This window comes from Microtus ochrogaster, linkage group LG4 (genome assembly GCF_000317375.1).
Source record: "Microtus ochrogaster isolate Prairie Vole_2 linkage group LG4, MicOch1.0, whole genome shotgun sequence".
Lineage (NCBI taxonomy): Eukaryota > Metazoa > Chordata > Mammalia > Rodentia > Cricetidae > Microtus > Microtus ochrogaster.
This window is the reverse complement of record NC_022030.1, coordinates 13,295,493-13,310,690: the sequence shown is the minus strand read 5'-3', so window position 1 is coordinate 13,310,690 and position 15,198 is coordinate 13,295,493. Positions and strand designations below refer to the sequence as shown.

The 15,198-nt window shown below is 41.5% G+C and overlaps 1 protein-coding gene across 6 annotated transcripts in view; it reads right to left on the bottom strand.

Annotated features, from left to right (window-relative positions):
* The window catches only part of Phactr2 (phosphatase and actin regulator 2), a 272,398-nt gene that overhangs the window by 82,933 nt on the left and 174,267 nt on the right, over positions 1-15,198 (bottom strand). For all 6 annotated transcript variants that reach the window (XM_026786170.1, XM_026786171.1, XM_026786174.1 and 3 more), the window contains exon 2: positions 12,726-12,893. In XM_026786170.1, the coding sequence (XP_026641971.1) occupies positions 12,726-12,893 (168 nt within the window). The remainder of the gene's footprint in view (positions 1-12,725; positions 12,894-15,198) is intronic.

The window sequence follows — 15,198 nt, the reverse complement described above, 5'->3', positions numbered from 1 at the left end:
AGACTTACATGCAAACAATCTTTTTTTAATTAAAGAAAAGAAATCCAATATCTATTTGTATGCAATAATATCTCAGCAAACCAGGAAATATGAAGAACTCCTCAGTTTGATAAAGTTCACATAAAGTAAGACTTCAGCAAACACAATTAATGAGTATTTTCCCCTTACAGCTGGGAGCCAGGCGCGAATGCCCTTTCTCATTACTCACTTCCTATTAGAGCACAAATGTTAGCTTATGGGGGGAGAAGGCAAGAAAAGGCACACAGACAAGGAAGAAAGAAAGATAATCATTTCAATCCACAGATGGCTTATCCATACAGAGCCCTCAAAAGGCGAGTATGATACAATTGTGTAGCTATAGACTCGAACGAAGAATGGACATCGACATTTAGAAACATTTAAAATACATATCATTTGCAATCGCCAAAGAAAAGAAAACACATAATTATAAGCTGAACATGAAGTTCTCAAAGCTTCAAAATGCTGACGAGAGAAATAAAGGAGCTGATTAAATGGAAAGGCTCCGCAGTTCACAGAGTAGATGATTCAACACAGAAAAGACCTCAATCAAATACATCCAAATTGTGATACACAGTTAATGCAATTCCAATAACAACAACAAAAATCCCATCAAGAACATTTTTAGAATATAAGTGAGCTGATTCAAAAATTTAAATGAGAAGGCAAAGAAAGTAGTCTAGTTAAAATAATTGTAAAATGAAGAATGAAGTTAAGAGAAACCACAGTCACTAATTTTCAGACTTAAGAGCTACAGTAACGAAGAAAGTCTGGTATTTGTGATGGAACAGACATAGATTCGGAGAACAGAACAGCAGGTCCAGAAATAGATGCCACATATGTGGCCAATTAACTTTGCAAAGGTGCAAAAGCAAGTCAGCGTGGAGACGGGGAGCCTTTCCTGAGAGCATTGCTTGCAGCCCCTCCACGACATCGAAAACACAGCCCTCAAAGAGGAGAGGAAAAGTGCACCACCAGAACGAAGAACTCAAGATCTACAAAAGGCCCCATTTTTTTTTTTTTAAAAAAAAAGGAAAGGAAAGGCAGGTTGCAGGCTGGAGGGAGTATCTCCAAATGACGCCCGGCCAGAGCAATGTCTCTAGCAAATATAAAGTGGTCTTAAAACTCAGCTGAGAGAAAACAAACTGAACCATAAAAACAGGCCTGAAGACTAGAACTGACCTTTCTCAAAGAGGATTACTGAGGTTGCAGAAAAGTAATTCAATGGGGGAAAAACTGTTTCATTTGGCAAATAGGACCAAAAGGAGTAGAAATGCATATCAAATCTCACACCCCACGTGACTATTCCACCCCCAAACTGACCTAAATATGTATGACATAAAATTATAAAGTTTTACAAAATAACATGTAACAAGACAATTTTTGTGACCTAAAGTGAAGCTCAGAGGGTGGTTTGAGCCCTTGGGTTCAAGATGGCCCTGAGCAATGCAGTAAGTTCTCATTTCAAACACCAATAATAACAAACTTATTATTAATAAATGCAAAGGCTGGCAGCCTGAAGGAGACGTCATTGATAGGCAGAGCTTCAGTTCTGCAAGACAAAATTGTCGGAGACGTGGTTTTATTATTATGTAAAACCACTTGATATGACTGAACCATATATTTAAAAATAATTAACGTAGTAAATTTGATCATCCATGCGTGACAATATCTTGCTTTGTAGCCCAGGCTGGGCTGTAGCCCAGGCTGGCTTCATCATCCTGTGTGCAAGATCATGGGCGAGCATCGTCACATCCAGTGATGTGTGATTATTTTTCAGTAAAATAGAAAATAATACCAACAGTATCAAACTCTGACAATGATATGGAGCAACTGGAACTGTCTTAAAGTGCTGGCAGAAATGGAAAACATCTGGGATCTGTTTCAATGTTAAACACACTTAACACAGAACGCATTTCCTCACCATCAACAAGTTGAAACTCTCGTTCACAGAACTTTATATAAGAATTTTATAGTAGATTCAGCCACACTTACTCCCAACTGGAACCAACTGCTATGCCCTTCCTCAGGTGAATTACAGAATGGAATTGTACCACGAAACATGTCTTATCAACACGAAGACAGCCAACGGCAGGACACACTGATCAATCTCCTAAGGGCTGTGCCGAAGGACAGCTGTCACTCTCCTAATTTAACACTGAATGACAGGGTCCTTTGCTTTGTTTGGCTTTCTTGTCAACGTTTTAGGTTACTTTACAAAGCGGTATGATTCTTCATGGTCTGTTTGGACACGTATTTAATACGCTGTGTTCTGATTTGTCCCTCCCCTCACTGTCCTCTCTCGTGTTCCCTCCCCAGCTAGTTCCATCTCTTCCCTCCTTTCAATTTTCTACTGCTGCATGTATTTCCTTTCTATTACTTTCTGTATTTCAGACGTCCATTGAGATTCGCCACAAACCACTTTCTAGTTTCTGAAACACACACACACACACACACACACACACACACACACACACACACACACACAATGTGTAAAATTCAGGTTCCCCTATAGGGAAGAAGACACACTGTTTGTCTTTCTGAGTCTGGTATTCCTCTCTAGGGCTGCATATCTTTATCCACTGATGAATGGGTAGGCTGGGTCCACTTACTGACTACTGTAAATAGTGTGTCTGTAAACGTGGATGTGCAGCTCTTGGTGATGTGTTAACTAAGAGCCCTTACCCAAGACTGGTATGGCTCAGTCCCATAGAAGTCCTACTTTTGGATGGGTTGGTTTGTTTTTGAGGTTCCTTCATACTTATTTCTGTAATGGCCATATAGGTCTACATGCTCATCGTCAGAGAATAAGGCTCTTCTTTCCCTGTATCCTTGTCAGCATCTGTTGTTGTTGGTTTTCTTGATAGCCATTCTGATTGGGTAAGACGGAATCTCAAAGCAGTTTTCATTTGTGTTTCTCTGATGGCTAAGGATGTTGAACATCTTCCAAGTATTTACTGGACATTTATAGTCTGGCTTTTGAGAACTGTTAGTTCATTAGCACAGCTTTCGATTGGAACATTTGTGCTTTGGATGTTTGATTTTGTTGTTTTTTATATAGCCTGGCTATTGATCTCTAGCTGACATGTAGCCGGCAAGGATCCCCCATCCCCCCGCCGCCCATCCTGTAGGCTGCTTCTTCACTCTGGTGGCTGGTTCCTGTGCTGTGTAGATGCCTCTTTATTTCCTGTAGTGCTATTTGTCAATTCTTGAGATTATTTTCTGTGCTATTGGAGTATGTTCAGGAAACCCTTGCCTATGCCTGTATATCTTGAAGTGTTTGGCTATTTTTCCATAGCAGCTTCAATATTTCAGATCTTACATTAAGATCTTTAATCCATTCTGTGCAGGATGACAGATATTCATCTAATTTTTTTATCTTCATATATGAAAATCCAGTTTCCCCAGAACCACTGGAATGTATGTTTGTGACAGTCTTGTTAAATATTATCTGGCTGCAACTGTATAGGTTTATATATGCTCTTCTTAGTCTGAGTATGTTTTTGTGCCAGCACCATGGTATTTGTTATTATTGCTTGGTAATATAATTGGAAATTATTTTTATTGAGCTTTACATTTTTCTCTGCTCCCCTCCGTGCCTCTCCCTTCCCCCTTCAACCCTTCCCCAAGGTTCCCATGCTCCCAACTTACTCAGGAGATCTTGTCTTTTTCTACTTCCTATGTAGATTAGATCTCTTAGTGTCCTCATTGTTGTCTAAGTTCTCTGGGATTGTGGTTTCTAGGCTGGTTTTCTTTCCTTTATGTTTAAAGAACACCTGTGAGTGAGTATATGTGATAATTTTCTTTCTGGGTCTGGGTTACCTCACTCAAAATAATGTTTTCTATCTCCATCCATTTGCCTGCAAAATTCAAGATGTCATTTTTTTTCTGCTGGTAGTACTCCATTGTGTAAATGTACCACATTTTCCTTATCCATTCTTTGGTCGAGGGGCATTTAGGTTGTTTCCACGTTCTGGCTATGGCAAACAATGCTGCTATGAACATAGTTGAGCACATGTCCTTGTGGCACAATTGAGCATCCTTTGGATATATACCCAAAAGTGGTATTACTGGGTCTTAAGGAAGGTTGTTTCCTAATTTTCTGAGAAATCGCCCCTCTGACATCCAAAGGGGCTATACCAGCTTGCATTCCCACCAGCAATGCAGAAGTGTTCCCTTTACCCCGAAACCTCTCCAGCATAAGTTCTCATCAGTGTTTTTGATCTTGGCCATTCTTACACATGTAAGATGGAATCTCAGAGTTGTTTTGATTTGCATTTTTCTGATGACTAAGGATGTTGAACATTTCATTAAGTGTCTTTCCTCTGTTGAGAGTTCTCTGTTTAGGTCTGTACTCCATTTTTTATGGGATTATGTGTTCTTTTGGTGACCAACTTCTTGAGTTCTTTGTATATTTTGAAAATCAGACCTTGATGTGGGGTAAGTGAAGATCTTTTCCCATTCTGTAGGCTGTCATTTTGTCTTGTTGACTGTGTCCTTTGCTTTACAGAAGCTTTTAAATTTCAGGAGGTCCCATTTATTAATTGTTTCTGGGGTTTTATTAACCCCACTTATTAATTGTGCTGCTGGGGTTATATTTAGGAAGTGGTCTCCTGTGTCAATGCATTCCAGTGTACTTTCCACTTTCTCTTCTACGAGGTTCAGTGTGGCTGGCTTTATGTTGAGGTCTTTGATTCATTTGGACTTGAATTTTGTGCATGGTGATAGATATAGGTGTATTTTCATTCCTCTACATGTTGATATCCAGTTTATGCCAGCACCGTTTGCTAAATATGCTTTTTTTCCATTTGATATTTTTTTCTTCTTTGTCAAAAATCTGGTGTTCGAAGAAGTGTGGATTAATATCCAGGTCTTTTATTCGGTTCCATTGGTCCTCCTGTCTGTTCTTATGCCAATACCAGGCTGTTTTCCGTACTGTAGCTCTGTAGTAGAGTTTGAAGTCAGGAATTGTGATGCCTCCAGAAGTTCGTTTATTGTACAGAATTGTTTTGGCTATCCTGGGTTTTTTGCTTTTCCATATGAAGTTGAATACTTTGTAGGTCTGTGAAGAATTTTGCTGGGATTTTGCTGGGCATTGCATTGAATCTGTAGATTGCTTTTGGTAAGGTTGCCATTTTTCCAGTGTTAATTCTGCCTGCCCAAGAACATCTTTCCATTTTCTGGTGTCTTCTTCAATTTCTTTCTTCAAAGATTTAAAGTTATTGTCATATAAGTCTTCCACTTGTTTGGTTAGAGTTATTCTGAGATATTTTATGCTATTTGTGGCTATTGTGAAGGGTATTATTTCTCTGATTTCTTTCCCAGCCCTTTTATCATCTGTGTAAGGAGGGCTACTGATTTTTTTTTAATTTAATCTTGTATCCTGCTATATTACTGAAAGTGTTTATGAGTCTTAGAAGTTCTTTGATAGAATTTTTGGGATTGCTTATGTAAACTATCATATCATCAGCAAACAGTGAGAGTTTGACTTCTTCTTTTTCTGATTTTTATCCCCTTGATCTCCCTTGGTGTCTTATTGCTCTAGCCAGGACCTCAAGAACTATATTGAATAGATAAGGAGAGAGTGGACAACCTTGTCTTCTTCCTGATTTCAATGGAATCGCTGGGAGTTTTTCTCCATTTAGTTTGATGTTGGCTGTTGGCTTACCATATATAATTGGAAATATTTTTAAAATTATGTGCAGATGTGTGTGTGCATGCACTTAGGTATGTGCATGTGCCTGCAGAAGCCAGATAAGAGCACTGAATCCTTTGATGCAGGAATTAGAGGTTGTTGCCAGCCACTTGATGTGGGTGCTGGAAATCGAACTGCAATCCTCTGCAAGCTGCGGGAGCAGCATATGCTCTTACTTCTGAGTCACCTCTTCTGCCCCCTCCATTGCCATTTCAGATCAAGTACTGTGACATTTCTAGCACTGTTATTTCTGTTAAGGACTGTTTTCATTATTTAGGGCCTTTTGTGCTGCTGTGTGAATTTTATTTTTTTCAAGTTTTGTGAAGAACGCTTTAGTGCTGTTCTTTTTAAAACTAGAGTGAAGAACAATAAAGAACTGACCTACCATAGCCAAGGTCTAGTGGGAGAGTCACACTTATAAAAGACAGCAAGAGGAAGATTTGGGTTGTGGAGCAGTGAGCTGGCAGTGATGTATCCTAACTTTGGAAGTGGTTGAACAAAACTATGCACATATTAAAATTCTTAAAATTGCAACACACACACACACACACACACACACACACACACACCAAAAGAAAAGTTCTACAATGAATGACCTGTTTGAAAAGGCCTTGGTTACCTACTCGGTGACTGACCATGAGTATCGTCAGGAACCTTTGTGCTCCCAAACCCATGCTACAGATCTCAGAGGGGCAGACTGTCATGGCCACAGGGAGTACATATATTTTCCTGTGGTTTCAAGGTCTATTGACCTGTACCAGCAGCCGAGAGGCAGAGCAGAAAAAAACATTTCTGAACAAAGCAAGATATTATGTGTTTCCTAGGATAAGGATTTGACAAGGCTGGCACAGATCAGTGCTCAGAGAAAGGAAAGACCCCTTGTCTAAGGGTGATTCACAGGGAATGCTTTCAAGAGGTATGGCCCAAACTATCCCCAGTTTGGAGATCACTGAAGCCTTCTTTCGGCTATGATTGCTACATCTCCCCGCAACCCACGATTCAATCTACCATTATAAGTAGTCTTCTCATGAATAGGGAAAGTGAGTGAAGTTGGAAAAGCCTTTGTTATGAATTGGGAAAAATGAAAGACATCTAGGAGTAGAAAAATTATGTAAACGAGGCATGATGAAGAGAAGGGTTCACAGATGAAAGTGTCCATCAAACTACAGTCACCAAGTTGACAAAAGAAAGAGGCCACACTGAAGAGGAGACCCCATGGACAGGTTCCTGCAACACGTGCAACAGGTGACCAACACCGACGGAGAGGAGACGGTCACCCCAGAGTCATCAGGCCCGGCTATCCCTAACCCATATCCATCTCCTAGGCACAGGCTGGTGGCGGATGAGTAACAGCCAGGAGCTGCATGAGTGTCAAGCATTATGTTGTGAAATTGTTGGAGATGGTGTTGTATAGAGAATAAGAATCGCGTGTTAACACCATTGGTGATGGAAGGGTGTGTGTGATCCCTAAAATTTCCGTGATTCCTCAACAGGATTTCTCAAGGGCCTTTTTCTTGCCAGTGACGTCTCCTTGGCCACTCCATTTTAATGATCTCCCTCTCATATTCCGCTTCCAATTCTTTTCTTTATCCGCAGAGACAAGGTTTCTCTGTGTAGCCCTAGCTGTCCCGGAACTAGCTTTTGTAGACCAGTCTGGCCTCGAACTCACAGAGATCCTCCTGCCTCTGCGTGCCAAGAGCTAGGATTAAAAGGCATGCACTACCACTGCCTGGCTCCTCTTTCAGCTCTTGGTTGTATTTTTCTCTATTTACTTTCCGATAGTCTACATACTTATTAGAGTTTACTTTCCACCTCCTACAAGACAGTAATTGAAAAGAAGGGAATGGAGCCTCGATGGACTAGAGTCTGTGACAGCGCCACCGTGGTCCTTCCCGGAGGCAGGCATGTCATGGCTGGAGACGTTCAGTGACCCTTCTTTGCAAGGACAATGAGCGCGGCCTAAGCAGTGATCTGTGGACCTGGTTGCTGTGTGTTTACTGCTTGTTTCTACAACTCTGCTCAGCCACAGTTAATTGGGGAGCAGGGCAGAGTCTGTCTCGCTCTTTTAATATGGTATGGAGACGAGGGCTATACAGTGGCACAGCTACTTTCTTAGTGGAATAAGCGGGGTCCGAATCCAAAGGCTTCCAGGTGTTTATACAGCCAGAGCAGGCCTTAACAAGCACCATCTATGAGAAATTCTTTCGCGTTCATCCACTCCTGCAGATATGGAAAATAATCCCAGGCAGCAATGTTATGCTTCCATGGTTACAGAGAATATTATGCTTTCCTAGGACCAAACATAATTTTGATCCTTGCCAACCATGCCTCTGAACATGCACTGCTGAAATCAGGCCGGCCAAGCAGAACCAAAGTAATTTACTCTGACCAAATCCCTCTTACAGAAAAAGCTAACTAAAGAGGCAAACCTGTGTGTTAGTGACACCTCTCCAGGCCTGATCCTTACGGAACTGTGCAGGAAGCTACCTTACAGGGATACAAAGTAATGAAGCTGTTGACAGTGCTGGGCTGCAAGGCCTTTTTTGCTTCCAGATTTCTATTTCCAGGGGCTGACTGTCCTGGGCCAAGACTTCCTTGCTGGTAGAAGTGGGTAACATATCACTTGAACTTCATAAGGTCACTCGCATGACTCAGCGAGCCAATCTGAATGGAGTCCTTTGGGCCGGTGTGTGATATGTAACAACATTCAATGAAAGCGATTATTATTGTTGGGTACTGTAGAGCATTTTCAGCGACTTACAAGTTTTTGCCAGATGGCTCTCTCTGAGTTAGTCTGATTCCTAGAAGGCTGCAGTGTACAATGACACTATCTAAAAATCTCAACAGGCGTGCCTTTGCCATTACTCAACAGCACACAGGGGGAGATTAAGCCTTGATTTTCTTCATCGAGGAGCACAGTCTACTTTTAACTAAGGGTAAAAGTTAAGAAAGAAAAATCTCCCCTGATTATTTTGCTTGTTTGCTGTGTGTGTGTGTCTTTCGAGATGGGGGTCTTTTTCTAGTGCCCAGGCTGCCACACACACGTGCACAATGCTTTCACACGTCCCCTCCCCTCGTTTCCCTGGTCTCCTTGTGGCGCTGAGTAGTGCCTTCTCTCCAGATGAATGCTGAGCATGGGGAGAAAAATGGAATCAGCAGGTGCAGGCTGTTTTCAAAACATTTGGTTTGGATGGCAACAGATGATGCTGCAATAAGGGGGAATAACTGTGTTTAGAAAGACAGGCAAGCCTGCACGTCTAGCCTTGGGGAGACACAAAATGCCTCAGCAGCCAAGGGCTAGGGATGTCGCTCAGTGGTAGAGTGATTGTCTAGCACCTGGGAGGGCCTGGTTTGAATCCCCGGTGCTGAAACAAACCAACAACGAAACAAAGATGCAGAGGCCATACTTATAGCCCTCGCCTTAAAACAAAATATGGGGAAATAGCTAGAAAAGAAAAAAAATACATAAATGATATTCTGAATTCTAAAGGGAGGGAAGGGAAACATTTTTAGCTTAGGCGAGACGGAGGAAGGCCTCATTCACAAGATGAGACACAGTAGAAAAGGTATGGATGTAGGGATGGTGTTCAGGGGGGTTGGCAGGGAGAAAGCATGGGACACCTCTGCCATTCCAGTTTGTGTGTGCTGTGACATGCAAACACACTATCTCAGCCTAATGACACATTCTCAGAATGGGCTGTGCCATGAAAATACACGACTATGGATGGAAAAGCAGGGTGATCTCCTGGCCTGGGGAACGAGTCAGAGCTACGGGTAAATTTCTACTTGGGAACAACAGCAAAGAACTGGAAGTCTGTGTACAAACTCAGTTGGCCTCATAGAGACTATCCTGAAGCATCGCTGACTCAGGGCCACTAAAACAGACCGAGGTTGGGGGTACCTGCTACCACGTGCAATGGAAATAGCAATTAGAAGTTCATCTTACAGCCTGTCGGCTGCTAACTAAATAACTCCCCGGTATGGAAAAGGAGGCACGCACTGTCCATGACCTTGGAACACAGCAAATGCCAGGCTAGAACTGGAAGGGACTCGTAGTGCAGAGTTAGTTTTCTCTGAAGAAATTCACCTCCTTTCCTAGTCCCAGATTCTGTGAGAGATCTTGCCAAGGCTTCCTGTGGCCTAGATCATGTTCAATCAGCCTGGCTTCGTTATTTGAAATAGCTTTTTAAAAGAAGATAACCATTTCCTCGATTATTTCCATTTTTCTATTACATCTTTCTTCAACGTGAAAACAAAAAGCCCCTCCCCCGTTTTTAGTGCTAAGAGCTGAGCTTACAGCCTCCTGTATGAGGCCAGCTAAGTACTCCACCACCCAGTTATATTTTCAGCCCTTTTGGTGTTTTTGTTTAAGCTTCATGGATACTTTCTTCAGGCCTCAACAGAAATGAAAGTCTTAAAATAAACATGCAAGTATGGTGAAAACTATTTTGTAATTCTCATAAATAATGAGAAAAGAGGAAGAAGAGATCCTCTGTAGATGTTCTCTCCAAGGAGAGACATTAGCTGCTTCAGCCCTACATAAAGGGCAGCGGAGATAACTGAAGCCTGTCTTCTCTCAACATCTTAATATTATAGGCCAGAGAATTACTCCCATCTTGAGTAACCATGGTAACATGCAGAGCCAGATGCTAGTAAGGCTTGGGAAAACGTGAAAGGGGGTACTTCAGAAGGGCAATGTGGTTCAGTCTACTCCCAAGAAGCAGGGATAACAAGATGCCTAGCCAGAAACTAGAAAGTCAAGAGTCTCCCTGAAGTCCACCAAGAGCATCTGGAAGGAAAGAACCTTGGACTTGAGCTCATCTAATTCCCTGATTTTAACAAAGCAAATGAGGCCCGGAGACTGACCAGTTTGATCAGGGGCATCTAGTGTTTGGTAGGAAAAGAAATCACTTAGTGAGCCTCTCTCAGCATACTGCCCACCGTCTCCCGCTGGTTTTCAGTCCAGGAAGCCCTTAGACACAGAAGACATCTCAGCATCCACTTTCTACCAATCAGGGCTCTATCATTTCCCCACTTGTTTTCACTGTGGATATTTCCAAATATCAACCAGTAGAAACAAAAAATAATAAACTCTGGGACATACTGGCTACAAATGTCAACTCCTGACAATCTCCACCCCCCCCCCCCATGCTTTTACAACTTCCCTTCTTCAAGACAACTCTGGAATAATTCTCAGGCATCATTATTGTTTATTAGACAGCAAACACTTAAATTTTCTACCTGAGCATGAAGCAGAGACAATTGTCTCTAGGGATCCTGGGTTAGACACTTGTGGGTGTCTAATATTTTCTTTTCTGTTTCACAGCTCAAAGACATAAAGGTAGTTTTACATAGACCAATAAGATCTGCCCTATGATCCTGCACATGTGGGGAATTTAAAGGAATTGTTTTAGATAGTAAGCATACAGAAAGTGAACTTATATCAAGAGATAAATGCCGGTTGGCCTTAAACAAAATTCTATAGACACCTAGCATTTGCTTAAATTAAGCTTAGAATGAAAACCAATTTCCCCCAAAAATCCATGTGCAAGATACCAAGTGTTTTCATTTATTTAAAAAATCGCATGAAGGGGGAATGTCATACAACATGCTCACACAGGAAGTTTATTGGAAGAGGAGAGAGAAGGGGCAGAGAAGGGGGCAGAGACTGGTCCCTGGGAACAGAGCGGCAGGAGAGAAAGAGAGGGAGAGAGAGAAGAAAGAGAGAAAAGGAGAGAGAGGAGAGAGGAGGGAAGAGGAAGAGAGAGGGAGAGGAATAAGAGGAAGAGAGAGAGAGGGAGAGACTGGAGGCGGGCAAGAGTCACTTTTTAAAGGGGAATGTGGCAAATGTGCACAGGAGGTGATGCTCTCAGTGGCTGCAGCTGAGGATGTATCCTGTCAGGACCCAAGGGCAGTCCCGTACAGATCTGAATGCTAACACCAAGCAATGACATTCTTTTGATTTATTTATTTTTTCTCATACAGGGTCTGTTTTTCATCCATTCTTTTCCTTTGGTATAGGGTCTTGTTATACAACCCAGACTCAGAGTTCTCCCACCTCACCCTCTGATGGGTTTGTGCACACCCACCCAATGGAATTCTAGATGTTCAATAAATCCCTAAAGTAAATGACAAAATAATTTCCCATCATCTTTTCTAAGACAGAGACTATTGGTTTGTTCTAATGTGATGGGAATTTAAAATTAAACATATTAAAAATAATATGATGGGAATTTTAAAGTTAAACAATTACATTAACCCTTCCTTTCATCCAGCCACTTAAATCCTGTTTCGGAGAAAACCACAATGAAGAAGATATTTTTTAAAAAAGAAGTTCTGAGCCAGGTGTGGCGCTACACATCTATAATCCAAACACTTAAGAGGTGAAGTCAGGAGGATTAGGAGTTCAAGGACAGCCTGAACAAGAGCCTGCTCAAAGAAAAATAAAAGTTTTTTTATTGTTGTTTTGTTTTTTTGTTTTTCAAGACACGGTTTCCCAGTAGCTATGGAGCCAGTCCTGACTTACTCTGTAGACCAGACTGGCCTTGAACTCACAGAGATCTGCCTGCCTCTGCCTCCTGAATGCTGGGATTAAAGGTATATGTCACTACTGCCCAGAGAAATGTAAAGTTTTAATCAACAAATATTTCTCTATTAGTAGCAGTAAATAGCATATGACTTTGTATGTATAAAAATACAAAACCAAAACCGGGTGCTTGATGCCATGACACTGACAGATGCCATCTCCACCGCCAACCCTTACTTTCCCTCTGCTCTGTCACATGTAGTATTTATGAGTTTATAAAATGCATTCTAATGCACAATTACACTAGAAAGCCAAAGTCAGAGCAAAATTGGGACAGCCAGGACTGTTGAATTTTTTTAAAGTGAAATAATTTCATTTCAAATATAAATTCCTATTCTTTCAGAAAAAAAAACAATAAAACATCACGGTCAACTGGCTGACAATGTTAACTGCTTATCCATCTTGCAACTGCGGTAGCAATCATACCTGCTGAGGTTTCTCTAAATTTGTCGCTGGTCTTCTTTTTCCTCCATTTCCAAGGCTTGAAGATTTTCCCAATGGTCGAGAGTTTCCCCTTTCTCTTGAAGGGAGGTGTCTGGGAACCTGTTGGGGGGGCATCCGAGTTTGCTATGGAGGCCTTGTCTAGTCCATCAACTGTATAAAGAAAAATCAAGTTAGAGAAAAGCTTCAGTGAATGCTTGAAACAACACTATCTGTCTTTTCTTGGACTATTAACAGCAACCTTGCCTGTTCTCTTTGGATTCACACATAAAGTCTGTTTTGTCCCATTCTGCAGCTGGTAGGATTCCCTTGATATCAATCAGGGACTCAATCAGTCATAAGCTATAGTTCCCGTAGGTAATCATTTTGGGGAAACAGAAAGGAGCGAAAGACTTGCACAACAGCTAGAACCAGACAAATAAAACCCCGCGAACCACAGCAGAACCCATCTGCAGCAACACATCAATCCAGAACTCTCAGTATCCCAGAAGTAGGATGCTCCTCCAAGGCTATTTTGGCACTCTCAACAAGGACTTCACAGTTATGGTGCTGTGAGAACCATGGTTTCTCCTTTACAAAAGGAAGCTCGGTGCCAAGAAGCTAAACTCGATTTTTATAATGCTAACACTATCATGGGCTTATGCCACAACAAGGTTTTCAGCCTTGAATAAGCTGACAGTTATTGCTACCAAGAAGAAATATGTGGGAAAAATGAGGATGGCGTGCAACAACATATTATCCACATAGGCTTTTAGGATTTTCTCATTCAGGAGAAAAGCACATCCTGAAGTTGCCTTACACTCTATGTTCTAAACAGAAGGAGTTAATCATGACTTACATCACCCCAATGACAAATCCTAGAAGCAGCCCAATGAACAACTATGGTATTACTAAATTTACTAAAACAGCACACATTTGCATTATAAAATAGGTTTTTGGACAAATAACATAATTGCAACAAAATGTTAAGTGTTGAATCTAGGTGGCAGATACATGCAGGTTCAAGTCTTTCCTCTTCTCTGAAGTTTTGGAAATTTTCATAATAAATATGAAGGGGAAAAACAAATACAAAGAGAAGATGTATGACGAAGACTTCCCCTTAGCAGGAGATAGGGTAGACCTACTCTTTTTCCGTTACTCCTGCTAAAACCATTGCATAAATCCATTCATACAAACAGCACGAGTGTATTGCGAAAATACCAAGATGAAAAGGCCACATAGAAGAGAGAATGCACTGTATAGTTCTAGTTTTATAAAATTCAACAATAGGCAAAATAAAAATGAAGAAAGAAAGGAAATGGGTAGGGATGAACTGAGTGGCTGGGGAGCTAGGGGAGACAGAATTTACCCCAACATCACTTGCATTCTTACATATCTTTACTCTTGTGCTTTTCCCTTTATGTAAAATTAATCTTAGAAAACTCACAGAGTGAAGTCTAGTTGATATATGTGCTGAAGTGATTATAGGTGAATTGTGCTGATATCCATGAAGAATAAATGAACAGATGGACGGGATGAGTGGTTGGATAAACACCCAACATAGCAAAATGCGCAGTTGTTGAAACTCCGGGGTAAATATGCAAGGGATGAGGAAATGCTTTTATCCCACATATGTTTTTGAAAAGTTTCTAATAAAAATATCTGGGAAAGGGACAATGAATAACAAAAATCAAACAGCAGGCACTGCTACTTCAGGGAAGATATTTTTACTCCTATTCCTCTTGTTAAGTACAGCTTGGAAAACAGCAACAGCCCTGCATGCTACAGATTTGTGAAAACAGATGACCATGAAATAGAGAGAAAGCAGACCACCCCATGATCTCAGATTCCAATAAACCAATAAACAACATGATGTAGGGACCCATCGGTTCTATTTTTTCCACATCTCTCACTCTTACAGCTATAAAAAAAGAAAAGAAAAGAAAACAGAAAGACTAGTGGGCATAGGCCAAAAGAGCCTCAAACAAAAACTCCTCTTTCCAGCCATCAGACAGAAAAAAGACAACCTGAAAAGACAGAAGAGTTTAGACCACAACTGTTCTGCTCTGGCCAAGCACCACAGAGGAAACTGTGATCATACCTGCCAGCAAAAGCTGAATGCAGGAATGAGACTTTCACTCTCATGAGCCTTCAGAGAGGATCCTGATGCCGCTGCCAGAGTCATGCTAACAGAAGACAAAGCAGGAAGACCTTCCGCCTATGTGGGGGTAACAAGCATCCCCCATAGTGTCAGGGGAGACGGTGTGTGAAGCCTAGATGTTACCCCATCCAGCAACTGGGTCTTTGTCAACCCCCCGTCCTCTGGGAATTTTAGCTCTGCCCAATTTTAATGAGGACCTTCATACGTAGGGTGTCAACAAGAACGTAAGTAGAGAACCTGGATTTTCACCTCTGGGCAAGAGAGGCAAGCTGGCAGTGTTAGGTGAAGTCAGTGGAAGCCGAAGGTTTAAATAAGACG